Source organism: Cynocephalus volans, chromosome 6 (genome assembly GCF_027409185.1).
Source record: "Cynocephalus volans isolate mCynVol1 chromosome 6, mCynVol1.pri, whole genome shotgun sequence".
NCBI lineage: Eukaryota > Metazoa > Chordata > Mammalia > Dermoptera > Cynocephalidae > Cynocephalus > Cynocephalus volans.
This window is the reverse complement of record NC_084465.1, coordinates 106,467,153-106,494,709: the sequence shown is the minus strand read 5'-3', so window position 1 is coordinate 106,494,709 and position 27,557 is coordinate 106,467,153. Positions and strand designations below refer to the sequence as shown.

The window sequence follows — 27,557 nt, the reverse complement described above, 5'->3', positions numbered from 1 at the left end:
AGTAAATTGAATTTCAACAAGACACTTCAAAGGGAGAAAGTCTTTTCAACAGATGGTGCTGGCACAACTGGATATCCACATGCAAAATAAGGAAGTTGCATCCCTACCCTCATACCATATACAAAAATTAAAATGGAATAAAGACCTAAAGAACTAAAACTATAAAACTCTTAGAAGAAAAATGGGGGTGGGGGCTGGCCAGTCACCTCAGTTGGTTAGAGTGTGGTGTTATAATACCAAGGTTGAGGGTGTGGATCCCTGTATTGGCCAGCTTCCAGAAAAAAGAAAAGGAAAATAGGTACAAAACTTCATGCATGTGCATTTGGCAATCATTTCTTAGATATAACACCAGAAGCACAAGCACTCAAAGGAAAAAATAGATAAATTGGAGTTCACAGAAACTGAAAACTTTTGTGTATCAAAGCACACTGTCAAGAAAGTGGCAAGTTAGCCCACAGAATGAGAGAATATTGGCAGATCCATGAGGATCTATATATGCTATATATATATATGTAATATATAGAGACAGAAAGAACTGTTCCAACTCAAGAAAAAGACAAGTAATTCTATTTAAAAATGGGCATTTCTCCAGATGCATAAATGTTCAATAAGCACATGAAAAGATGCTCAACATTGTTATTCATTAGGGAAATGCAAATAAAAACAACAATGAGATACCACTTTCCATCTACTAGGGTAGCTGTAATCAAAAAAAAAAAAAAATACATGTGGAGAAATTGGAACACTAATATTTTGCTAGTGGGAATATGAAATAATGTAGCCACTGTTGTGGACAACTGTTGGATATTTCCTCAAATGGTTAAGCATAGAGTAACCATATGACCCAGTAATTCCACTCCTATGTATAAACCCAGAGAAGTGAAAACAGACTTTCACACAAAAACTTGTACACTAATGTTCATAGCAACATAATTCATAATAGCCAAAAGGTGGAAACAATCTAAAGTCCATCATCCTGATGAATGTGAATGGATGAACAAAATGTGGTAATTCATACAGTGGAATATTATTCAACCATAAAAAAGAATGAAATACTGATACTTAGTACAACATGGGTGAATCTTTAAAACATTATGTTAAATGAAAGAAGCTACACACGAAAGGCCACATATATCATTTGATTGTATATATATGAAATGTCTAGAACAGGCAAATCAATAGGGACAGGAAGTAGAGTAGTGGTTGTCAGAGGCTGACGGAAGAGATTAGGCACTTACTGCTGATGGGTACAGAATTTCTTTAAGATGTGATGAAAATGTTCTGGAATTAGTCATGATTGCATATCTTGTGAATATACTAAAAACCACTGAATTGTGCACTTCAAAATGGTGAATTTTATGGCATGTGGATTCTGTCTCAATAAACAAAAAAGAATACCTTATCCACAACTATAATATAACTACTAAAATTTTCAAAGCTGATTAAAATTGCTATTTTACACATCAGAGTGTAATGCAGAAAAGAAATCAAGTGCTTGGAAGGACTTTGGTAAAATCAGATAGATGGTCTTATATTTAACTAATGGTATTAGAAATTTATTTATAGTTCTGCTACCTGCTAGAGTGCTCTTGTAAAACTCTGAAGATTAACTTTTATTTGGTGTATACTCTGAGCTGTTTTTTCAGAATACAATATTAACACATTTTGCAGGAAGTTAAACAGTAGTGAAATAATATCTCAGTAGTGATTTGTATTAACAGACTCCAGAAAACTTAAGAAGACCCAAGTTTCCAGTTTGAGATGCCCTTGTCATCAACATAAATCTTTGAAATGCTTTGTGGTAGAACCTCTCCTATTTATCCTCCACTTGATCAGCTCACTGAATTACCAACCTTCTCTGTTCTTTGTCCCAGGACATACCAAATGGTTATGATCAGGAGGTGGTACTAGAGTCTGGTGATGCATTTCTGTTCTCACTAATTGAGTTGTGCTAACCAAAAGTCAGCTGTGGTTGTTCCTAAATCTGTTTATGCTGCTAGTGGTAGTTTAACTAAATAATACATAAACTGATGAACTATAAGTGCCAAAATTTTAAATGTTTGGAAACACAAAGGTATGTTGCTTAAATAATAATATTGAGTCAAGTGTGGGTGAGAAAATTTAAAAAAAAATTTTTTTTTAAATTGGGTTAAAAATTGTAAAAACCTAGGTGCATTCTTTACTAAAAATCTTTTCAATTTTCGTTCCACTTTAAAGAAACAAACTGGAAATCATAGATAGTGGTGGTTTATGCCAGAGAGCCAGCCCATCTACAAGGAGACAAGAGAAGGCCTTGATATCCTATATCAAAAGGCTGGCAAACGAATTGACATTTATGCGCTCTAATTTAAAAGAAACTTTTAAGGTTTCTGTGTATCATTTTTAATGACTGTTCTTTTAAACTGAATTTTTCATTTTACCAACTAACTGGCATGGTTGCCTCAGACAAGAGAGTTTCTCACTCTGGCTAATTAAGTACAAGTTAGGGGATGCATGGCCCGAGTACGGTTACCTAACTAGGCATGAAATTAAACTTCGGGTTTTTTCATGTATTTTAAACTTAAATTCTATTGATACCTACCTAATATCAAGAAGAGTAAAAAGCTAGAAGACAAAAAGAAGAGACTTTCCTCTTTTTAGTTTCTCTTTCTAATTCCCTTTCTTTTGCTCTCTTTTTTTCTCTTCCCCTCTTCCTTTGTTTCCTTGAATCTTCCTTTTCTTCTTGCCTCAGAGAACTTGGGAATAGGAGTACAATATATTTTTTATCTGTTAAAAAAATTTGTTTAATCAGTTTATAAATATTTACTTCTTAGCATTTAAATCAAATGCTAATTACGGTTCAACAAAATTAGAGGTTTTTTTTAACCCAATGTTTGCTATATACGGAAATCATCACAGCTTAAAATAATTCTTTAATCAATTCTTATTCTCTGAGAATTATTCATTATGAATAAACTTGGAAAATGCAGTTGTTGAAACTAAAGACTTGGGTTTTGGCCACTTTACTTGGAGAACAAATAACATTTTCTAATTCTTTGTCTTTTTATTTAGTAGATTAAAAGCCAAATGTGTTTTAAAGTTTTGCTAATTCAAAATTTTAATTGTAGATGGATCATAATGAATATTTCAGAAACACTGTTTACTTAGGTATTAGTTACAATACTTATTAAGAATGCGTCATACTGGAGGATGTTAAAACACGCAGTTTGCTCCATGTTATGTTCATTTGAAACTTATTCATTCATTAAACAAGTTAAAAAAGAAATCATCACATTGCCATTTTTAGAACTATTAACAGTCACTTCTAGCATAGAAGGACTGTTATATAACTTTTTCTATACAGTGTATTGTATTCGGTATATTTATAGTCCATTTTTGCCACTTAATTAATGGCTACATGTAAAAATCCAACTGCTACAACTAAAAGCCCTGCTTAGAAAATAGTTTATTTGAAAGAATTATAACCTAGTGTCAAAAAGATGTCCTGTTTATATGTAGTACATCTACCACTGCAGATTTCATTTTCTTCCTGTCCGGAGTTTAATTTTACTCACACTTTTAGCATTTTGCTAAAATGGAACAGTAAGAGGAGAGTGTTTGCTTCATCTGCCATGAAACTCCTATTAATCACTAATGTGTCATAACTACCTGTTTGACAAGGTCTTGACCTCCTTGAGAAAAGAGGTTATGATTAATTCATCATTAGAACCCCAGGGCCCAGCATAGTGCTTAATAGTGTGGGTCTTCAATATGTATGTTAAAGATGTGTGCGAATGAATCTTTGCGTGAGTGGATCTTTTCCAAACTTCATCTACCTCTTCCCTGCCACCTCCCCCACAACATCCATCTCTCCAAGTTCTTGGCTCTTTGCATTTTGGCACATACATGTTGTATTATCATGTAAGGAATACGGGCCTTAAAGTTGGAAACCTGGCTTAGATGCTAGTGTCTCAAGTTTGTTTAATCTTTCCAAGCTGTGGTTTTCTTATCTATAAAATGAGAATAATGATACCCATAGAGAGGTCTTCAGGGCGAAATTAGGGAAAGCCCAAATAGACTTAATGCCAAGCTGAGTAGAAATGCAGTAAATATTCTTTCCTTTTCTTCTTTACAGTTGTCATTCCTATTTTTTAAGTTAAGAAATTGAATCCCTAAGAGGTTAAGTGATTTGCTTGAAATCAAACACTGTAACTACCTCTCCAGCCACACCCTTTTTTTTTCAGAGCTCCCGCCTTGGGGGGCCTGTAGTTTCTCAAAGTGAACACTCCTTATCTGCCCCTTACTTCTCATCTTTCTTTGATGTGATTGATGATACTACCAGCCTTTCCAACTGTCCAAATCTGGAAACCTCAGCCAACCTCAATTCTTTAATTTCCTTTACCTTTCAAATAGGCCAGTCATCAAGCCTTGAATTGTTGCCTTGAGTTTATTCCCTTTTTTGCATTTTTACTGTCTTTGTTCCTCAGCATTTCAGCACATGACTTTATCAGTAACCGTTCTCTGCCAAAGTTATCTTTCTAAAATACAAATCTGATCATATCACTTTTTAGAGTCCACATTCTTTCACAGTTGTGCTTTCCTTTACCACACCAGTCTTATCAGTGTCATGCCATCTCTACATTGGCCCCATCAAACTGTAGCCATAAGGTGATTATGTCTGTCTGTGCCCCTCTCCTTTTACTGATGAGAAAAACTCTGTGCCAGGCAAATTCTTACTCATCCTTGAAGACTTTGCTAACTTTCCCTAATACAATTAGACATTTAATACTTTAGGTTACTTTTTATCTGCCTATATTCTATTTTTTATATATACTGTCATACTTTGCTTCTGACCTCTTTTCCCATTCATGAGGCAAATGATTCATCCTATCTGTAAAATAAGGGGTTCCACTAGATCAGTGATTCTCAACCCTGGCTACACGTTAGAATCACTCTATCCCAGACAAATTGTAGCAGAATCTTTGGAGATTCTCTCCCCACCCCCTCCCCCCCACCAGGGTTCTCATTATAAATCTCCCCAAATGATCATTATATTGTGAGGAGAGTTGAAAATCCCTTGTACTAGACATTGGTTCTAAGATACCCTTCAGCTAAAATATACCATTATTCTATGAATTTATACAATTTTTAAAAAATATAACAGCATTAAAGTAATTGTGTCAGGAATTAAATTAGAAAAAACTAGGGGAATGAAAGCACTTTTCATGATAACTCATAATGAAAATTATAACTCTTATAATGAAAGTTGTATGTCCTAGTAGTGAAATAATATTTGTATAGAAACATGGAAGTTTAGAACTCTGATTGTCTGCTTCTGTCCTAATTGTTAAGACTGAACATGGACAGATTGGATGAAGTTTTCCTTTCTGCTATTCTTTTAATTCTCCAAATATTAGATAGGGAGGTGAATTTTATTCATATAAAATGTAGACAGATTTGATAATTTATTCTTGATGTCCTTAAGAAATCTTGTTTAGAAGAGAATAATACAGAAATAGCAGTATATTATACGGAAAATATTTTCATATATATGGTTGACATGGTTTTGTTCTTACACTACTAAATAAATTTTGAACTTTAACATCAAATAGTTGACAAATTGCCATCAGAGGCTTTGGGGGAAGAACAGATAACATAAAATAACTCAGGGTTGACATCATTAATTTACCTAATCCAGTGACACAAAATTCTGTTTCTCAAAAGTCATTTGACCCTAAATTTTCAACTTGTTTGCTCATAGGACTTAATAGTAAATACTTTTCTAATTTAGAGAATTATTTTGTGTTTGGTTAACTTTGTCTTTGAACTTCTTGATCCAAGTCTGCTGTTTTATTGTGTTTGAATTTAGAAATTTATTTTCACTGGATGTTAGCCAGGTGTTTTCCTAATATTTGTAATTCAGGGGAGCTCTGAAGTGTTGGGGCAACAGTTTTGTTGTTGCTAAAACATTTTTGTGGAGTGTATTTTGTTCTACCTGTCTGCATTTGGCCAGTTATGTATTAAATTTCTGAAGTTTGATACCGATATCCTTTGAGCTCCTTTAATTGTTTAGCATATCTTATATATAGCAGTGATTACATACCATTTTATTTACTAGTATTTCATGTAACCTTATAAGCATAAGGTTGAGAAGAAAGAGGATTGGCTTTGAACTTACACTCAGTTCAAAACAGATGTTAGCACTGATTTGGGGACCACCCTAGCCCACTAGCCCAACATTGTTTTGTTTTTTTTTTAATGCTATCACATTTCGTCAGGTTTGCCTTTATTTATAAGGATATTTTAACATTTATTTATACATATTTATGGGGTACAGTGTGTTGTTTCAATACATGCATATACTGTACATTGATTCACTTAGAATAGATAGCATAGCTTTGTACCCATTAATCCACCACTACCCCTCCTCTCCCAACCCCCTGCTCTCCCAGCCTCTGGTAACCTTTACTCTACTCCCTACTTCTACAAGAAACACTGTTTTTTTTAAGGCTCCACATACAAGTGAGATCATGTGGAATTTGTCTTTCTTTTTTTTTTTTAAATTAATTTATTTATTAATATTATTTCTTTTTATATTCTAAGATGTTGCAGAACAGTTGGGGGAAGGGGAGAGGTAAAAAGGGAAGGAAATAAGGTGGGAGGAGCAGGAAGAGGGGAATGATTGAGGCCTGTGGTACCTCCCTCATTCTGGCAGGGGAGACCAGGTGCCTTCCAGTGGTGGCTGGGTTGTTGATGGGCTGGATGCAGATATCAGGGGTGTGTGGCTGAGGCCCTTGGGCCTCCCACTGCCCTGGTGTGGGAGCCCAGGGTGCTTCCTGTGGTGACTAGGTGGTTGTTGCTGGGCTGGTTGCAGAACTCGGGGGGTATGGCAGCCCAGCATCTTTTTAAATATAAGATCATTATTCTTGGTGTTATCTTGACTCCATTCAGGAAAAAAGAATGAGTGAATGAATAAATGAAATAATGCCTCTAGTCTATTTTCTGTACTTTTTTTTCCTGTTTCTGGCATAGCATCTGACAGTGAAGTGGTTTGTTTTTTGAGAGCAGAAACCACATCCCATGTCAGTCTTACTAGTATTATGCTGTGCTTTTACTAAATGGTAGGTAAATATTGGATTTGTTTCATTTTGGAATGCAGTTATGTTATTGGGATTTGTAAGGTATTTAGTCCCTATTCATTCATTCTGTCAGTTCTAGACAAATTAATATTTTATCACAGTTTGTCCAGTTAAAGCTAACTTATTGTTTTACTTTCATAACTAAATTATGACACAGTGAAAGAATCCACTCTAATGCCATTTATTTAACATTTCAATTAGCAACTACTGGACAGTATGTTTGATGTTGGATTATATTTTTCAGAGAAAATTAACAAGTAGTTAGGTAGGATTTTAAGATGACAGCTTGCAAAATTTCAGAATAGATTTAGTCTGTACTCCATGAAAAATGTCCATGAATGTTAAATTATAATTTTTTTAAAACTTATTCTTTTCCCTTTGCTACATTTTGTAAAGATTTCCTTAGCTTATAATTTTCTTAATTTGGAGGGATGTGTGGGAGTTGAAGGTGAGCATAATGTCAAGTCATAATAGGTTAAAAAAAAATTAGTATGAAGAATAGATAATACTGCATGAAAATATTTTAAAATCTATCCCTAAAGAATCTCCCAAATTGTTAGCAGTAATGTTTAGAGTTTGTACATCTTGCCATTATAAGGACATTTTTATGGTGCTTGTATCTTAGAATTAATTTGGTGTGAACAGCCTTTATTTTGTATGAATAAATAATTTGAAACGAAAATTTGTAGTTCTGAAAATACCTACAAGTCTTATTTTAATATTCCTTATTGAAATAATTAATTTTATAGGCAAATCAACCTAACAAACACATTTTTTTGAAGTCTACTTTGATATTAATATAGACGTTACAGCCTTCTTGGGCTTTCTATTTGCATGACCTGTTTTCTCTCCGTTTACTTCTACCCTGTTTGTGTCTTCATATTTAAAGCATGTCACATTATAAGGATACATTTTTAGACTTTTAATATTCATTCTGTCAATTTCTCTTTTCATTGGAATATGTAGTCTATTTATATTTAATGTAATTATTGATAAGGTTGGATTTAGGTCTACTATTTTACTATTTGCTTTTTATCCCTTCTCTTTTTTGTTTCTCTGTTCTCCTTCTTTTTTTCAACCCTTGGCACAGTGTTGTCTGCACCACGCTCAGCCAGTGAGTGCACCAGCCATCCCTATATAGGATCTGAACCCGTAGCCTCGGTGCTCCCAGCGCCGCGCTCTCCCGAGTGAGCCATAGGGCCGGCCCTTATTCTTCTCCTTCTTTTGGGTGGGTTCGCTGAGTATTTTTACAAAGCCATTTTAATTTCCCCATTGATGTTTTAGCTAAAACTATTAGTATTTTTTAAATGGTTAATTTAAGTATTATAGTATACAACCTTAACTTCTCAGTCTACTTAAAGTTATACTACTTCCTTACAATATATAGCGATGTAAAAACGTTGAATACATTTACTCTTCTCTCATCCTTTATGCTATAGTTGTCCTGTATTATAAACCACATGACAAGGTGTTATAATTTTTGCTTTAAATGTTAATATTAAAGAAATTAAGAAGAAAAACTAGTTTTGGGTACTTACATACATGTTTACCATTTCTGATGCTTTTCATTCCTAAGATTAAAGTTTTCATCCATTATTGCTTCCTTTCAGCCTGAATAAGTTCTTTTAGCATTTCTTGTACTGTGTGTCTTCTGGTGACAATTTTGCCTTCATTATTAAAGGCTATTTTGAGTGGATGTGGAATTCTGGTTGAGACACTGGATTTTGTTAGGTTTCCTCTTAAGAGTGTTGGGGTTTTTTTTAGCAGACAGTTAACTATGCTGAACTCACTTTTGTAAACACTGTCTTTCCTGTAGTGGGCAGCCCCTGAAATCTCAGTTCAGTTCTTCTTGCCTTAGCTGGGCTGCATGGAGTCTGCCTTGCACATATGTAGGTTAGGGATCAGCTAGAGATTTGGGGTAGAGTTTATACAAAAAATTTAGGAGACTCCTTTTTTTTGTGGCTCACTTCTTTTTGGCAGCGAAATAAAGAGTGAAGAAATAATTCATGTATATGTGGTCAACTGACTTTCAACAAAGGCAATTTAGTAAAGAAAGATAATCTTTTCAACAAATGGTATTGGAACAGTCAGAAGAAAAAAAAAGAAACACATCTCACTACATATACAAAAATTAACTCAAAATGGACCATAGACTTTTAAATGTATAACATAAAACTATATTTAGAAGAAAACATAGATGATGATATTTGTGACCTTGGGCTAATCAAAGATTTATTAGCTACAACAATAAAAACATGATTCATAAAAGAAAAAATTGGATTTTGTCAAATTAAAAACATCTTCTGTTTTCAAAACACTATTAAGAGCATAAAAAGCCCTAGACAGGGAGAAAATATTTGCAAATCACATATCTGATAAAGCACTTGTGTGCAGAGTATATAAAGAACTCTTGAAATACAATAAGAAAATAAACCACCTAATTTAAAAAATGAACAAAAGATTTGATCAGATACTTAGCCAAAGAAGATAAAGGGATGGCAAATAAGCACATTAAAAGATGATCAACATCATTAGTTATCAGGAAAATGCAAATTAAAATCGCAGTGATACCACTACATGCCCATTAAAGTGGCTGAAATGAAATGGATTGACCATGTGAAATGCTGGCAAGAATGTGGAACAAGTGGAATTCTCATATCCTGCTGATAAGAATGCAAAGTGGTATAACCACTTTGGAAAACAGTTTGTTAGTTTCTTAAAAATTTAAACATACGCTTGCCATGTGATCTAGCTGTTCTACTCCTAAGTATTTACCCAAGAGAAATGAAAGCATCAATCTATATAAATAATTATATAGGAGTTTTCATAGCATCTTTATTTGAAATAATCAAAAACCAGAAATAACCCAAATGTCCATCAATAGATAAATGCATGAACAAACTGTGCTGAGGAATGCTACTAAATAAGCAAGCAACAGTTTCATCAAATGTGTTACTACTGGGTAACATGGACCACCATCCTTCTGGATTCCTTGAGCAGTTTTCCTGCATCCACTGTTGAACCCCTAAGCCAGTGTCACATATTTAGGATTTTGTTGCATCTTTGGTACTTCTGTTACCAATTTCTCTATCAGTCAGAATGGGTCAGTTTATGCTGTGGTAATAAACAACTGCACATCTCAGTGACTTAAAGATTTGTTTCTTTGTCATGAACTATATGTTCTTTGCAGGTTAGCTGAAAGTTCTGTTGCATGTTGTTCTCACTGACACTCAGACTGATGAAGAGTCATTATTGGAAACATTGCTGCTTGCTGTGAATATTGACGAATTTAAAGTTGCTTGATATGTAGAAGTTAAGATGGATTTTCAAGCATGCATTAAAATCTTTGAATAATGACAGCAGTAGCCATAACTTTCTTTAATCCATTCTACAAAAATTATGCAAATTATCTTTAAACTTTTATTTACCTTATAGGTGCTTTTTTAGATGGGAAGTATATTATTCCTATGTGTTGGACAATGAATCTGAGGACAAGAGAGTAATGAATTGGTAATGGTCATCCAGCAGCAAAACTGGACTAGAACCCAGGGTTCCCATTTTAATATTTTTGTGCAAATTGGAGAAAAATAAATGTGTTATCTATTTACACATTCTTTATTTTGGCAGTCTTTTCAACAGGCCACATTTAAGAAGTGTCTCGTACTCTTTGTTGCCAGTGGTTGGAACACAATGGATCACAAAGGCGCAGTCGACACTGAGGATGAATTGGGACCTTTAGCCCATCTTGCTCCAAGTCCTCAAAGTGAAGCCGTGGCCCATGAATTCCAGGAACTCTCCCTGCAGTCCAGTCAGCACTTACCTCCTCTGAACGAAAGGAAAAATGGTGAGTTTTTCAGCATGTGCAGTGAGAACTTTGATTCAAAGATTTACCCTCTTTGCGAGCCCAGATTTCTTTCTCTTTTTTTGTCAGTTACATTCAGCAGTCTGTCACAAAGGAGAACCTCATAGAGGTACTGGATGGTCTTGAGTAACAGGCAGAATATCACTTTCCATTCAATCTTTTCATTATTGCCTCATTAAGTATGTTTGCTAGCAACATTACCTTTGGAAATAAGCTTTAGATTTCAACCATTTTAGCACAAACAGAAGATTCATGCTGGAATCGCCTTGGAAAGTAGCTTGCTTCCTTTGCTGATGCCAGAGAAATAGATTGAGGATATGACTACATTCTCTTCTCACTTTTCCCATCTCCAGTGTGTTGCACCTTAATTTTAGAAGTGGCAAAATTTAAGCTATCTCAGTGATCACTAAGAAGACAAGAACTGCTTATTTGAGTATTTTTTTATATTAATGGGTATAGGATATGACCATATTCTGAGTCTTTGGCTGGCTCATTCTTATATAAAAATGAGTATTTTCTATTCATTTCTTATCTGTTCAGGAAATTTCCGTTGATCGCAGAGGCATCCCAGAGTCTCCAGAAAATACAATACTTGTAGTTTTTAACATGAATGGAGATAGATGATATACACTTACTTTTAAAACTAACAAAGGAATGTAAAAATTTATAAACACACTAACCATACTTATTAAAAAGGCAGAATTAAGAATTTCTACTGGATTTACCGCACTTTCCACAGTTGCAATGAATCTTACATTCACAAATATATTTTTAAAATTTCAGTTTTAAAAGCCAGAAGAAATAAAACCATTTCCCTGCAGAATGCTTCCTTATGTACCTTGTTACTTACTTTTTTAAGTTTCGAGAATTTCCCAATCCTTCTCATTATTGGCCTTATCTTATTTGGGAAAATGGATTAAAAAAAAACATGTACTACTATTCTTAGTCTTTTAGTACATGTCTTTGGGTGTACTTGTTCTCCCTTCAAATAAGGTATGTTTTGTTTTGTATCTGAATCTTGGTGTTAGGCACAACCTTTGATCATTTTGATTGGTTTAAAGCAACATCTTAACTAAGGTGCCATCAAGGCTTTCAGGCGGCTTTGACTGGTAATGGCTTTCAAAACTTCCATCAGTTAGGAGCCTGCTTTACCTTAGACAGTGGCTGAGAGAATATAACCACATTTACTGAAACATGATTAAATGTGATCAAATTTACGAATTTATGGTACACTTGGACCAGTAGAATGTCCACATTACCCTAAAATAAAATAAGAGTTTAATTGGTATAAAATCGGAATATACAGTTGCTCACAAAATGGTCCTCTGTAGCAGGGGAGGGAAGTGTGTGGAGAAAGTTTATACTTTATGGTCATTTACTTGGTACAGCTCACCACATTCTCTTGCAAAAGTTACTACATGTATATCTGAATATAAGGTATGCCCAAATATAGAGTAGTCATTCCTTTAAAAAAATTTAAAGAAGTAAACATTTTAATTTATTAATTTAGTTACACTTTATGAAGCAGTGCAAGAATGTAGAAGGATTGCATTATCTACTCTCATAGTTCATAAACCATCCTACTCAAACACTATACAAGAATCTTTGTGATTGGTGTTTATATCAGTAGGACCCCATCCATCATTTATCTGGTACCAATTTCCAGGACATATCTTCATTTCTGTCTCTTTTGTTTTAAAAACAATAGTTTTTCAATACCTGCATGACCTGACACTGAAAATTTTACGTCTGTGTCACAAGTAACATTCACAAAACAGCAGGACTGTTTTCTTAAAAAATTGTCTTATATATTCATAATCTCTACAGCATAATCATTTATGTTTGATTTGTCATTGGTTAGAACATTTTATGGGGGTATTGTTTCTGTTTTATAATTTAGCCCCTTTTTTTAGTAGATAATATATTCAAATGGTTTAGAATGTTATGGGTACATAGTGAGAAATAGGTCACCCTTACAGTCTTGTCCCTTACCTGCCCAGTTACTTCCCAAAATTAACTACTGATACTAGTGTTCTTTCTGAGGGAATATTATTTGACTGCTTTTTAAAAAGCAGTTATTAGGGCCGGACCGTGGCTCACACGGTAGAGTGCGGTGCTGATAACACAAAGGCCATGGGTTCGGATCCTCTATAGGGATGGCCAGTTAGCTCACTGGCTGAGCATGGTGCTGACAACACCAAGCCAAGGGTTGAGATCCCCTTACCAGTCATCTTTAAAAAAAAAAAAAAGCAGTTATTAAAAGCTTCCTTGTAACTACATCCAACACTTTCAATTTTAAGGTTATAACCTGGGAATAGTGTATTGATTTTTTAATCTTTTTTTTCTGATTCTCATTAAGATATTTCTATAAAACTAAAACTAGCTTTGAATGAAGTTAGTTTTTAAGCCAATGTGTTTTCCCAAAGAGTACTTTTTTGTTCACTATTAAGTTAATGAGAGAGCATCTCATAATATGAGATACTGTGTGAGGACTCAAACATGAGACAATTCCTCCTTTTCTCATAAATGACTTCAGGAAGTTAGAAATCTTACCTTATATTCAGTCATATACTTTAATTTCAGGCTTATGATATAATAATAGCTTAGTTTTTGTACACAATCCAAGGTATAAAAGGAATCCTGTACAACTGAGAAATCTAGATTTTTGGGGAGATGCTGGTCAGAGGATACAAAATTTCAGTTGGATATGAGGAATAAGTTCAATACATCTGTTGTACAAGATGGGAACTGTGACTATAGTTTACAACAATGTATTATATTCTTGAAAATTACTAAGAAAGTCGATTTCAAGTGCTCACCACAAAAAAGATAAATATGTAATGCATATGTTAATTAGCTCAATTTAGCCATTCCACAGTGTGTACATATTTCAAAACAACATCTTGTACACAATAAATATAGACAATTTTTGTCAATTAAAACAAATAAAAATGTTAAATAAAAGAATGAAATCTAGGGTTATTTTTTGTTTTTGGCAGCTAGCCAGTACAGGGATCAAACCCTGGACCTAGGTGTCATCAACACCGTGCTCTAACCAACTGAGCTAACTGACTAGCCCCTAAATCTAGGTTTTTGACAGTTATGTGAGCAGAGTATATTCACATCAAGTAATGTATAAATGAAAGGACCATAACTTGTTTCTTTAATGATTTAGTAAATGTATGTTCATTTTTTTAGGTCTTCTTAATACTGTATCTAAATTATATCACATACAAAATGTAGCTGTTGGCCTCATAATTAATCAGTACAAAGAACTGTTTAGATATTATGAAATAATTGAATGCTTTTTTTTTTTTTTTTTTGGGTGATGGTGTTTTACTATTATCCCTAAGCATTAAAATTTCACTTATTAGGATAATTTTCTTTTCTGTTGGGGGAAAATGGAGATATTTCAATTTTTGAGTATTATGTAGAAGGATTAGATCATGTAATAGTTTATAAATAAACTTTACAAGGAAAGTGAAGTTGACATTTAAGTTATGACTCCAGGATCTTCCCTTATTTTTGATTAATATTTATGCTGGTAATGATAGTGGAGTTGCAGGATATTCCCACTTCTGCGGTAAATATGGAAGCTGATTAGTAACAATAAGGTAGGGTTTTCCTTTACCACCCTGTATGTGGCCAAAGTAATTCTGTAGCAAGTAGTACCTCAAAAGTAAGGCAACTCTTTAGGCAATTAACTTTTCCCAACAGATGAGCTCTTCATGAAGGAAAATGGGTATACCGAAGCACACAAATAATGTACCTTACTAAAACAACACATGTGCAGGGACATTGACCTTTTTGACATTTTATACACACATTAGATTCATCTTCACGTTTCAGTATTAACATTCCTTCAGATGGTCAGAACTGGGAATAAAAGAGAAATCAGTCAAAGGAACAAGTCTTTCAGTACATAAATAGAAAAAGCTCAGTTGCTGTAAGTTGAATAGCTTCTTAAAACTAGGGAGTAACAAAATGGGTAGAAATAACATCACTGATGGAGCTACAGCTCTTTGCCTGTGCCTATACTCTAAGGGTACCCTGAGGGAGAAGCTGTTCATTTGTTCATTCATGAGGTTATTTGCAAGAATGATAAGCTGTCAGGCAGAGCAACTCTAGAGGGTGCTGGTTGGTGAATTTAAGCTTTTAAGTCATTGCTTGTATTATTATAGAGTAAGCAGAGAAGTTAATATAGATTTACATTTTTAAAAGCTGTTTGGCATTTTAATACTTTTTGGTACATCTTGAGTCTAGGTGTTTTTAAGGTGAGGATCAATCATGTTACCAGGGCCACAGATACACCACAGGCCAGCTATCAGTAGTATCGAGTAGGTGTAAAATCAGTATCTGCCACCTTCCTTTTCCTATGTAAAAAGACTTTTTGAAGCTGTATTTGCTGTGAAATAGGATGTTTTAGGCCTCAGTAAAGAGGAGAGACTTACTTTTTCTTATTTTAAACTTTGGAATTACTATTTACTCTACTTGTTATGGTTTTGAGCTTATGGTCCCCTCTTATAATTTTTTTCTAAGAGTTCGTATCCGTTAAATTTACACTTTTACACCATCTCTTGTTCTATTCCTGAATGATCACTTACCAGAGAAAATAATTTATTCAAAAGTTTGTTGCACACAAGGGAACACAAGATAGTTCTTTGCGCTGGATTCAATACATTTATGAATATATTTGCAAACAGTCAGATGAACTTTGCCTAGCCATGGATCTAAGCCAAAGAAAACTGCTTGCCTAGCACATAGAAAATAAGTGGCATATGTTCACATTTGGTCTTTTCTTTGGGTTTTACTTTGAAAACCTGTCCCCACTCCTCCTTAACCTGTTAGGCTTACTGTCAGTCTGGGTGTTTGGAAACACAAAGGTGATAAGCATCAGTCCTAGGCAAAACTGTGTTCCTTAAACTGTACATGAGCTGGTATAGCTGAATGGAGATTGGTGAGGGAAAGAGAGGAAATTTCTGTTTTTCTCTGGAACAGACAGCCAGACAGAAAATTCTCATAGTGTCATAACTGGGAAGGAAATAAATAGATGCTAAATAGTTAACACAGAACTATGGGATTCTTGCTTTTCCTTTCTATAACTGGAGGTAAGAGGAATGAATAATTTTCTATAAAATTATCTTGTTGACTTTGCTGTCAACATATTTAGGATCTGGAATATTTAATTCTCAAGGACATTAATAAACATTCTGATACATTGAGATAATTTTTTTTTCCTGCTTTCAGGAGTTAGAATACTTAGATTGAGAAGAGAAATACACACTCCGTGAATATCATTTTCCTTAGTCAAGTTTTTAATATTTTTTTAAATTAGGCTTTAGGACTTATACTAACCACAATTATAACATTTAAAAGCAAGCTGCAGGATCGGTTTTCAAGATGGCGGCGGCTGCGGCGGCTGGCGCGGAGTAGCTGAGGTGGAAAAGGTGGCCACTGGACCTCAGGTAGCCGGGAAACTTGTGGACCTTCCTCTGGCCATCTCTTAAGGGAGGACTGCTGCTGCTGGCCGGTCGTGGGGGCTCAACGCCACTTTGCCCCCGGCAGGAGAGGCTGCCTCATTTACAGGCAACAGCTTTGAAGTGTGGAGCAGGAAAAGAACTGATTCTTAGCTGCAAAAGTGAGTCTTGAAACAGGGAACACGGCGCCAGGGCTGCTGTGGATGCAGCCAGGATCCCGGAGGCTGGGGCCGCACTGAAGGCGGCCAGCTGCCCTATTCAGGATTCGAGGTTTCAGGCCGGCATTAAAGAAGATTCCTGGGAGCGCCCGAGCGGCGCCGCGACTGAACAGCCCGAGGCGGCAGCGCCGAGAACACGGAAGGCAACAAACCAGAGACAGAGCGAGCGCCCGACCTGGCACAGCACTGTGAGTGATCCCTGGCACAGCTCTGTTCGGGGGGTGAATGCCCACGCGGCTTCCGACTGCACCACCAGGCCACTCACTGCCCCCGGTGCTGCCTCCATTTTCCCAGGTGCGGGCAGCTCCGCCCTGCTCGGCCATCACTGAGCCCATTTGCTTGGCCTGGCGCGGGGCTTTCCGGACCCTGCGGGCCGACCTCCTCTCCCACTCCCTCCGCGGTTCTCTGGCAGGACTGGGGGTGTGGGGCGTCCCGACCAGTTTTGGGAGGGCTAGGAAGTACGGGCGGGCCGACTGTCACTCCACCACACCCTGGACTCCGGCCCCGGTAAACTTCCTGTTACTGGGAGGCAGATACCATCTCTGCGACCACCAGTTTGGAAAAAAGCCTAACGAATTTCTGGTTGGGAATAGTGCGGTAGGAGAGTTCCCAGGTCCGCCTGAACCTGCCGGAGAGCAGGCTGCAGGCGGGCACTAGACTCGGTTTATACCAGGGGGATACAAAGGTGAACAAGACCCGAGAAAGATCTACACAGTGCTACAAAGGCACCCAGAGAGACCGGTCGTCTGTGCCTAGCAGAAACCTGGTAGACTTCCTGGGCGAGGCGGTGCTGAGCAGGGTCTTGAAGGCCCAGCTGATAGACGAGGGGTGCAGAAGACACGCCCCAGCCCAGCACAGTGTGCACAGAGGGGGGAGACGTGCGGCCAGGGAGGCGGAGTCTTGACAGAAACCACACACCCGGTGGGGTCGCCACTGCACGATCTAACAGCCTGGGCCAGAGCACACGGAACGGGGAGAAGTCCTGTACAGAAAGTGAAAGCTCAACAGAGATCACACACCCTGTGGTACGTGATCCACCAGCCCAGCAGAGTACAAGCTGACCAGAAAGGTGGATCCCCGGAGAAGCCCAAGACCCGAGGCAACCACACACACAAGACACTAGAGGCCAACTGAGCAGTCACGGTGGGAGCCATACCAAATTGGCAACCACAGCAACATCCTATTAGTCATTAGTCTTAAACCGGTGGACTGTGAAACCCCCTGCAACAATGAATAAACACCAAAAAAAAGACACCAGAAATACAAAAAATCAAGAAATTACACCACCAAAAGTTAATAAATCTCATACTCTAGATCCTATAGAACAAGAAGCCCTTGAAATAACTGACAAGGAATTTCGAGTGATAATTCTAAGGAAACTGAATGAGATACAAGAAAACTCAGCTAGACATCATGATGAAATGAGGAAAAGTATACAGGATCTGAAAGAGGAAATATACAAGGAAATCAATGTCCTGAAAAAAAATGTAGCAGAACTTGCTGAACTGAAGAAGTTATTCAGCGAAATAAAAAACACAACGGAGAGTTTAACCAGCAGGCTTGTCGAAGTTGAAGAGAGAACCTCTGAACTTGAAGATGGGCTGTTTGAAATAACACAAGCAGACAAAAAGAAAGAAAAAAGAATCAAGGACATGGAAGAAAATCTGAGAGAGATATCAGACAACCTCAAGCGCTCAAATATCCGAGTCATGGGTATTCCAGAAGGGGAGGAAAATGGAGATTCCATTGAAAACATATTCAACAAAATAGTGGCAGAAAACTTCCCAGGTATAGGAAAAATCACAGATCTTCAGATCCAGGAAGCTCAACGATCTCCAAACGTATTCAACCCAAAAAGGCATTCTCCAAGACATGTCATAGTCAAATTGGCAAAACTCAGAGACAAAGAGAGAATCTTAAAAGCTGCAAGAGAGAAGCATCAAATCACCTATAAGGGAGCCCCAATCAGGTTAACATCAGACTTTTCATCACAAACCCTAAAAGCTAGAAAGGAATGGGATGATATTTTCAAAATACTAAAAGACAAAGATTGCCAGCCAAGAATACTCTACCCTGCAAGGCTATCCTTCCGAAATGAGGGGCAAATAGTATATTTCTCAGACAAACAAAAACTGCGGGAGTTCACTACCACAAGACCACCCTTACAAGAAATCCTCAAGGGAGTACTGGGTTTGGTTCCTGAAAAATAACTAACACTGCCATAAAAACCTAAGAAAAATCTAAACCCGCTAGTACAATAAAAATGGCATTCATGAAGAGAAAACAAGCTAACAAAAACACTATCTACAACCTAAGGAACCAACAAACAAAGAAACCAAACAGTAAATCAGAAAGCAAGGAACAAAAGACACCTAAGACAACCAAACAACCAATAAAATGCTAGGAATAAATCAACACCTTTCAATAACAACTCTTAATGTTAAAGGCTTAAATTCCCCAATTAAAAGACACAGACTGGCTGACTGGATCAAAAAGCAGGACCCAACTATATGCTGCCTACAAGAAACCCACCTCACCCATAAAGATTCACACAGACTAAGAGTGAAAGGATGGAAAAAGATTTACCATGCAAACAGAAAAGAAAAACGAGCTGGAGTGGCTATTCTTATATCTGACAAAATAGACTTTAAACTAAAAACCATAAAAAGAGACAATGAGGGACACTACTTAATGATAAAAGGACTGATCCATCAAGAAGACATAACAATCATAAATATGTACGCACCCAATGTTGGAGCAGCCAGATTTATAAAACAAACTCTATTAGACCTAAAGAAGGAAATAGACACTAATACCATAATACCAGGGGACCTGAACACTCCACTGTCAATATTAGACAGATCATCTAGGCAAAGAATCAGTAGAGAAACACAAGATCTAAACAAGACTCTAGACCAATTGGAATTGGCAGATATCTACAGAACATTCCACCCAACAACCTCAGAATATTCATTCTTCTCATCAGCACATGGATCATTCTCCAGGATAGATCACATATTAGGTCACAAATCAAGTCTCAGTAAATTCAAAAAAATTGGAATTATCCCATGTATCTTCTCAGACCACAATGGATTAAAACTAGAAATTAATAACAAACAAAACTCTGGAAACTATACAAACACATGGAAATTAAACAGCATTCTACTTAATGACATATGGGTCCAAGAAGAAATCAAGCAGGAAATCAAAAAGTTTATTGAAACTAATGAAAACAATGATACATCATACCAAAACCTGTGGGATACTGCAAAAGCAATATTGAGGGGAAAATTTATTGCATTAAATGCTCACTTCAGAAGAATAGAAAGATGGCAAGTGAACAACCTAACACTTCACCTTAAAGAACTAGAAAAACAAGAACAATCCAAACCTAAAGTTAGCAGACGGAAAGAAATCATTAAGATCAGAGCAGAACTGAATGAAATTGAAAACCAAAAAACAATTCAAAAGATCAACGAATCAAAAAGTTGGTTTTTTGAAAAGATAAATAAAATTGACAAACCATTAGCATGGCTAACAAAAAAAAGAAGAGAGAAGACTCAAATAACAAAAATTAGAAATGAAAAAGGCGATATTACAAGTGATTCATCTGAAATACAAGGAATCATTCGAGACTACTATAAACAACTGTACGCCAACAAATTTGAAAATCTGGAGGAAATGGATAAATTTCTGGACACACACAAGCTCCCAAAACTGAACCGTGAAGACGTAGAAAATCTGAACAGACCAATAACAATAAAGGAGATTGAAGCTGTTATCAGAAGGCTCCCAACAAAGAAAAGCCCAGGACCAGATGGATTCACAGCAGAATTTTACCAAACATTCAAAGAGGAATTGACACCGATTCTTTACAAACTATTCCAAAAGATTGAAACGGACGCAAATCTCCCAAACTCATTCTATGAAGCAAACATCATCCTGATACCAAAACCAGGTAAAGATATAACCAAAAAAGAAAACTACAGGCCGATATCCTTGATGAATATAGATGCAAAAATCCTCACTAAAATACTAGCAAACAGAATACAGCAACACATACGAAAAATTATTCATCACGATCAAGTGGGATTCATCCCAGGGATGCAAGGTTGGTTCAACATACGTAAATCAATAAATGTGATACACCATATTAATAAACTCAAACACAAGGACCATATGATCATCTCTATAGATGCTGAAAAAGCATTTGATAAAGTTCAGCACTCATTCATGACAAAGACCCTCTATAAGTTAGGTATAGAGGGAAAGTATCTCAACATAATTAAAGCCATATATGCCAAACCCACTGCCAATATCATCCTGAATGGGGAAAAGCTGAAAGCTTTTCCTTTAAGAACAGGCACTAGACAAGGATGCCCACTCTCACCACTCCTATTCAACATAGTGTTGGAAGTACTAGCCAGAGCAATCAGAGAAGAGAAGGAAATAAAGGGCATCCAGATTGGAAAAGATGAAGTCAAACTGTCCCTGTTTGCAGATGACATGATCCTATATATCGAACAGCCTAAAACCTCTACAAAAAAACTCTTGGAATTGATAAATGATTTCAGCACAGTAGCAGGATACAAAATCAACACACAAAAATCAGTAGCATTTCTTTTCTCCAATAGTGAACATGCAGAAGGAGAAATCAAGAAAGCCTGCCCATTTACAATAGCCACCAAAAAAATAAAATACTTAGGAATTGAGTTAACCAAGGAGGTGAAAAATCTCTATAATGAGAACTACAAACCACTGCTGAGAGAAATTAGAGAGGATACAAGAAGATGGAAAGATATTCCATGCTCTTGGATTGGAAGAATCAACATAGTGAAAATGTCCATACTACCCAAAGTGATATACAAATTCAATGCAATCCCCATCAAAATTCCAAAGACATTTTTCTCAGAAATGGAAAAAACTATTCAGACATTTATATGGAACAATAAAAGACCACGAATAGCCAAAGCAATGCTCAGCAAAAAAAATAAAGCTGGAGGCATAACACTACCTGACTTTAAGCTATACTACAAAGCTATAATAACCAAAACAGTATGGTACTGGCATAAAAACAGACACACTGACCAATGGAATAGAATAGAGAATCCAGAAATCAACCCACACACTTACTGCCATCTGATCTTTGACAAAGGCACCAAACCTATTCACTGGGGAAGGGACTGCCTCTTCAGCAAGTGGTGCTGGGATAACTGGATATCGATATGCAGGAGAATGAAACTAGATCCATACCTCTCACCGTATACTAAAATCAACTCAAAATGGATTAAGGATTTAAATATACACCCTGAAACAATAAAACTTCTTAAAGAAAACATAGGGGAAACACTTCAGGAAATAGGACTGGGCACAGACTTCATGAATACGACCCCAAAAGCACGGGCAACCAAAGGAAAAATAAACAAATGGGATTATATCAAACTAAAAAGCTTCTGCACAGCAAAAGAAACAATTAAAAGAGTTAAAAGACAACCAACAGAGTGGGAGAAAATATTTGCAAAATATACATCTGACAAAGGATTAATATCCAGAATATATAAGGAACTCAAACAACTTTACAAGAAGAAAACAAGCAACCCAATTAAAAAATGGGCAAAAGAGCTAAGTAGGCATTTCTCTAAGGAAGATATCCAAATGGCCAACAGACATATGAAAAAATGCTCAACATCACTCAGCATCCGGGAAATGCAAATCAAAACCACATTGAGATACCATCTAACCCCACTTAGGATGGCTAAAATCCAAAAGACTATGAACGATAAATGCTGGCGAGGCTGCGGAGAAAAAGGAACTCTCATACATTGTTGGTGGGACTGCAAAATGGTGCAGCCTCTATGGAAAATGGTATGGAGGTTCCTTAAACAATTGCAAATAGATCTACCATACGACCCAGCCATCCCACTGTTGGGAATATACCCAGAGGAATGGAAATCATCAAGTCGAAGGTATACCTGTTCCCCAATGTTCATCGCAGCACTCTTTACAATAGCCAAGAGTTGGAACCAGCCCAAATGCCCATCATCAGATGAGTGGATACGGAAAATGTGGTACATCTACACAATGGAATACTACTCAGCTATAAAAACGAATGAAATACTGCCATTTGCAACAACATGGATGGACCTTGAGAGAATTATATTAAGTGAAACAAGTCAGGCACAGAAAGAGAAATACCACATGTTCTCACTTATTGGAGGGAGCTAAAAATTAATATATAAATTCACACACACACATACACACATACACACACAAACCGGGGGGGGGGGGGAGAAGATATAACAACCACAATTATTTGAAGTTGATACAACAAACAAACAGAAAGGACATTGTTGGGGGGGAGGGGGGGAGGGAGAAGGGAGGGAGGTTTTGGTGATGGGGAGCATTAATCAGCTACAATGTATTTCGACAAAATAAAATTAAAAAAATAAAAAAATAAAAAAATAAAAAAAAAAAAAAAGCAAGCTGCAAACCTTGTGACATTTGCAAATAAAATTTTTCATTGTGGCAGGTCTCATACTCTTTTTGTTTGTGATAATCTCATAAACTCTGCAAAATGAAAAGGAAAAAGAAACCTTATAAGTGCTTTAAGGGTGAGGTACTCTCTTTCATAATGGCCTTTATAAAGTCTCCTATTAAATAGCATGTTTTGTTTCACAATGTAAATAAGCACCTGTAACCCCATCTGCCTTCTTTTTTTCTACTCTGGGTTTCTTATTTAGATAGTTTTGTTGTTACTGGGAATTTAGTCTGCTTTAGTGCCCTGCTAAACACACCCAAGCGGCAGGGCGGGGAGTGGGGAATCTGTGTGAATTGACCTTCTCCCATTTGTAGCTGGCAGTGCGTCTGATCTCCTCCTGAGGTAACAGTGTCAGAATGCTAACATGAGCACACAGTTCGTGCTGGGGGGTAGATGAAGCTTATGGTTTCACAGGTGTATCCACAAGACCATACACCCTAGTTATGACATTCCTGAAGCCTCATTTTGAGTAATTTATCCAGTCTTTAAATTGTGTCCTATTGCAGAAATGTCCTTGGGATGTCAATAATTAACATATTTATTAAAAGTAAGACTTAAAACATAATAGTAATTAGCAGTCTAACCCAGCAATGAGACCACATCATCTTAAGCTTACAAAAATATTTACCTTAAATTTTTACTTTTCTACACTTTAGAGTCATAGAAGTACGTTTTTTCTTATATAGATTATTTGAGATAATTTTCATAAAATAGAGTCTACCAAATGGTTTATATTAGACATTGGACCGGTGAATAAACTGAAACTAACTTTTTAAGAAACCACTTTTTCTGCCCCTCATTAAGCAATTATACAATATAATGTATATAATATAAATGATTAGTTAGTAAATATTACTCAACTGTAACCTCCTAGCTTCTTAGACCTTTCAAGTTTACTTAGAATTGAATAGGTAGTTTATAATCAGTCCTTCTGCAGGGCTGAGAACCTTAGTAATATTAAGCTGGGGTTCTTTTTATTTATGTCTGTTGCCTAACCCAACTACAAAGACCTCTTCTAGCTAAGAAGGGAAGAGAAAAGATAGAAATCAGGTACATGTTCTCTACCATACCTCTGACGGATCCTGATAAACAAACTTGATTTCATGATTATTTTTCTTCCTTTGTTATTAGTTTATATTTTAAGACATCAGTAATAAAGTACTGTTGTGACAGAAAGTAAGACAAATATGTTAGAATAACAAATGTTGCAATTTTTCTTTGGTTTGTAATTAATAATCACCCAGACTAATTAGCAAATATCATACCCAATGTTTTTCTGACTCCATTAAATTAATTCATACTGTTGGCTCTCCTACCCTCACCTGCTGCCCTCACTATTATTAACAGGAAGTGTAGTCTTTTGGGAGTCAGGACACCAGTCTTCTCTGCTGACTCCATCTGTGAGCATGGGTAAGTCTGAGAAACTCTGTGTCACAATATGCCCATTGTATTATCTGTATGGTAGCTTCTAGCCCATGTGTCTTTCTCTGGCTGCCCTTCCTCATTACATCATGTGTTCTTATATCTCATTATCACTTTTGCCTTGTGCTATTCATTGGGCAGCAGAAACAGGAAGAATGGAAGATAACTTCCATCTCAGTTAACCAATGGAATTTTCCATAGATACAAACTAGTCATGTTGCTGTTTAATATGTTACTCATGGATGTATTATTAAACATACAGGCCAGTTCTCTCAATTAGTCAGACTTTCTCCCTATATTTAAAAGGAAGGAAACATTTAATTTATGTCATTCTCAAAAATAATGTATCTAATTTAGAATATGCAGTATCTTCCTATTCATGGTTTTTGGCAGGTATGCATTAACATTTTTAGGTTGGCTGGTTAGCTCAGTTGGTTAGAGCACAACCTTATAACACTAAGGTCACAGGTTCGGATCCCTGTACTGGCCAGCCACCAAAAGTAAAACAAAATACAACATTTTTATAGTAGCATCAGACTGTCAGGTAAAAGACACTATTTCAGCTTTTTTTGAAGCCCAAATTATTTATGTTCTTTTCTGGTCATTTATGTCATTGTTTTCATTAAGGAAATGCTAATAGATGGGTATCTAAATTTTTGATATATGGCCTGTTTAATAAAAACATAACAAGAAAAGCAAAAAGTCTGATTCACAACTTGCCTTTGGTTCTTGTAGGCTAACTTTAAAACTGACAAGTGTTAGAATTGGTCAGCACTGCAGATTTGAGATTCATAGCTACAAAATAGAAGACCCTCTTTGACAGAAGCCTTGATCCTGACATAGAGTTAAGAAGAATACTGATTTAAAAAAAAAAAATGAAGAAATGTTGATTGGACTGCTTGATCAAATCACCATGTATTATCTAAATCATCATGTATTATATAAAAGTTTGCCATATCAGAATACTCAGCTCTCCCAATATATTTAAAAATTTGCATTTTAAGGATGGAAATGAGGATGCTTAAAATTTTTTTGTTGTAAGCACACATTTATTGAATGATCATCATTGTGTCTCTTGCCCTAAAATAATTCCTAGATTTTAAGCGTCTAGTACAATATTGGCAATTCAAAGTGTAGTATATTCTCATAAAATTGTTGGATACATAGATCTTTAAAAGTAATTCCTTTGACTATATACAAAAAATTAATGTAGAGATGATTCTTACAGATAACTGACAGGAAGAAGAACCTAGTTTTAAAGAAAGAGAGCTGTAGAGTCAAGCCTAGCTAGAACCCGCTCCATTCCACTAGATGTGTAACTAGTGTCAGGCCACTCCAAGCCTGTGTCTCATCTATGAATAGGAATAAATGGTAGATGGACCTCATATGTTTTTGGAAGGATTAAATGAAATAAAGCATTTAAAGTGACTGAGACATACATGGCACCTCTTACTTAACATCTTAAGCACTCAGTACATGTCACAGTTACCCAGCATTGCATGTTTGATGTAAAAATATGATGAAGAAGGCAACAGGTACAGCGGTTAAGAGCACCAACTCTGGAGCTACCCTGTCGGAGTCTAGATTCTGGCTACACCATTACTAGCAATGTGAATTTGGACAGATTAATTATCCTTCCTTTGCCTTAATTTCCTCATCTGCAAAATAGGGATCAGTCTAGTACTTGCTTTGTAGGATTGCTATGAGGATTAGATAAATTAATATGAGTCAAGAATTTAGAACAGTGTGGGCACATAGCACTTTATTTGTTATTAGTGTGATATTTTGAGAATGCAGTATTTTAATTCATACTAAATAAATATAGTTTTTCAGGATTTCCACCATTGTGTTTTATAACTTAGTGTTTCTATCAATAGTCTCAGTAATTTTTGCCCCAGTTTTCCACAAATATTTCTTTTTAAAGAAATCAAAATGACATGCAGTTTCTTAGTGTCTCACCATGTACCTTCGTAACATTTGAAGAGTAATTTATCTGATGAGCGCCAAGAGGGCAAATGCAGTAGGCACTGATTTCCCATGAAGTTTGTCTCTCGTGGGTACTGCCAGTTCCCACAATCCTAGCATTCCCTGGGCATCAGTCAGTGTCTACAAGGAAGGATTTTCAAATATTAAAGCATGTGAAAAGACAAACAGGCCAAAACTCAGAGCTCTCTAGGGACTGTGACCTCTAAAACAGACTCCATTCTGACATTTTCACAGGCTACTTGAAGGAATTCCAGCAGGGTCATTCCGTTTGGTAAACTCCTAAACAAACCCTCTGTCATTGAGGACTGATTTATAGATTTTTCTCCTTCTTATGTACTTGTTCTGAAGAGATTAAGATAGTAGATATGGTTGCTGAGACTCTTTTAAGGCATTTGATATGTATAAGTACTTTACAGAAGACTTCTGGTATTTTGAAGTAATAAAACAGTTACTTGTAATGTTTAAAGAGATTTCTTGTTCTGAGTTATCTTCTAAATTCTTTTTCGTTTTGATTCCAGGAAATATACGTCATAATCACATCTCTAAATTAAAATGTTTTCATTATCAACCCAATCATTTAACAAAGAAATTGATTAAATTCAGAAATAATCTTTTAAAAAGCAAATATATAAAAATACATATATGCATATGATTACTTGTTTCACAATGACCTTTGGAACATGTGGAAACAGAAACGGTTCTAGTGTTTTAGAATATTCTTCTATGAAATCTTGGTGGGATGGCAGCTGTTCAGATGATGTTTTAAGGTCACTGAAGTGGGTGGATCTATAAGTTGTTTTTCAATTATTTTGGGTCCCCTTAAAAATATTTTGTGTATTATTATACATTTCTTTTTTTAAAAAAGTATATAGTGCTAAAAATAAATGAAAAGGGCAGAACCCAAGAGATTTGGAGCCTGGACAACTTAAGGAAATG

General features: G+C 36.1%; 1 protein-coding gene across 6 annotated transcripts in view; it reads left to right on the top strand.

Annotated features, from left to right (window-relative positions):
• The window catches only part of MRTFB (myocardin related transcription factor B), a 179,973-nt gene that overhangs the window by 49,308 nt on the left and 103,108 nt on the right, over positions 1-27,557 (top strand). For 5 of the 6 annotated variants that reach the window (XM_063098762.1, XM_063098763.1, XM_063098757.1 and 2 more), the window contains one exon: positions 10,746-10,962. In XM_063098762.1, the coding sequence (XP_062954832.1) occupies positions 10,809-10,962 (154 nt within the window). In that variant the 5' untranslated portion in view covers positions 10,746-10,808. The remainder of the gene's footprint in view (positions 1-10,745; positions 10,963-27,557) is intronic. The other variant, XM_063098758.1, reaches the window with a different exon arrangement.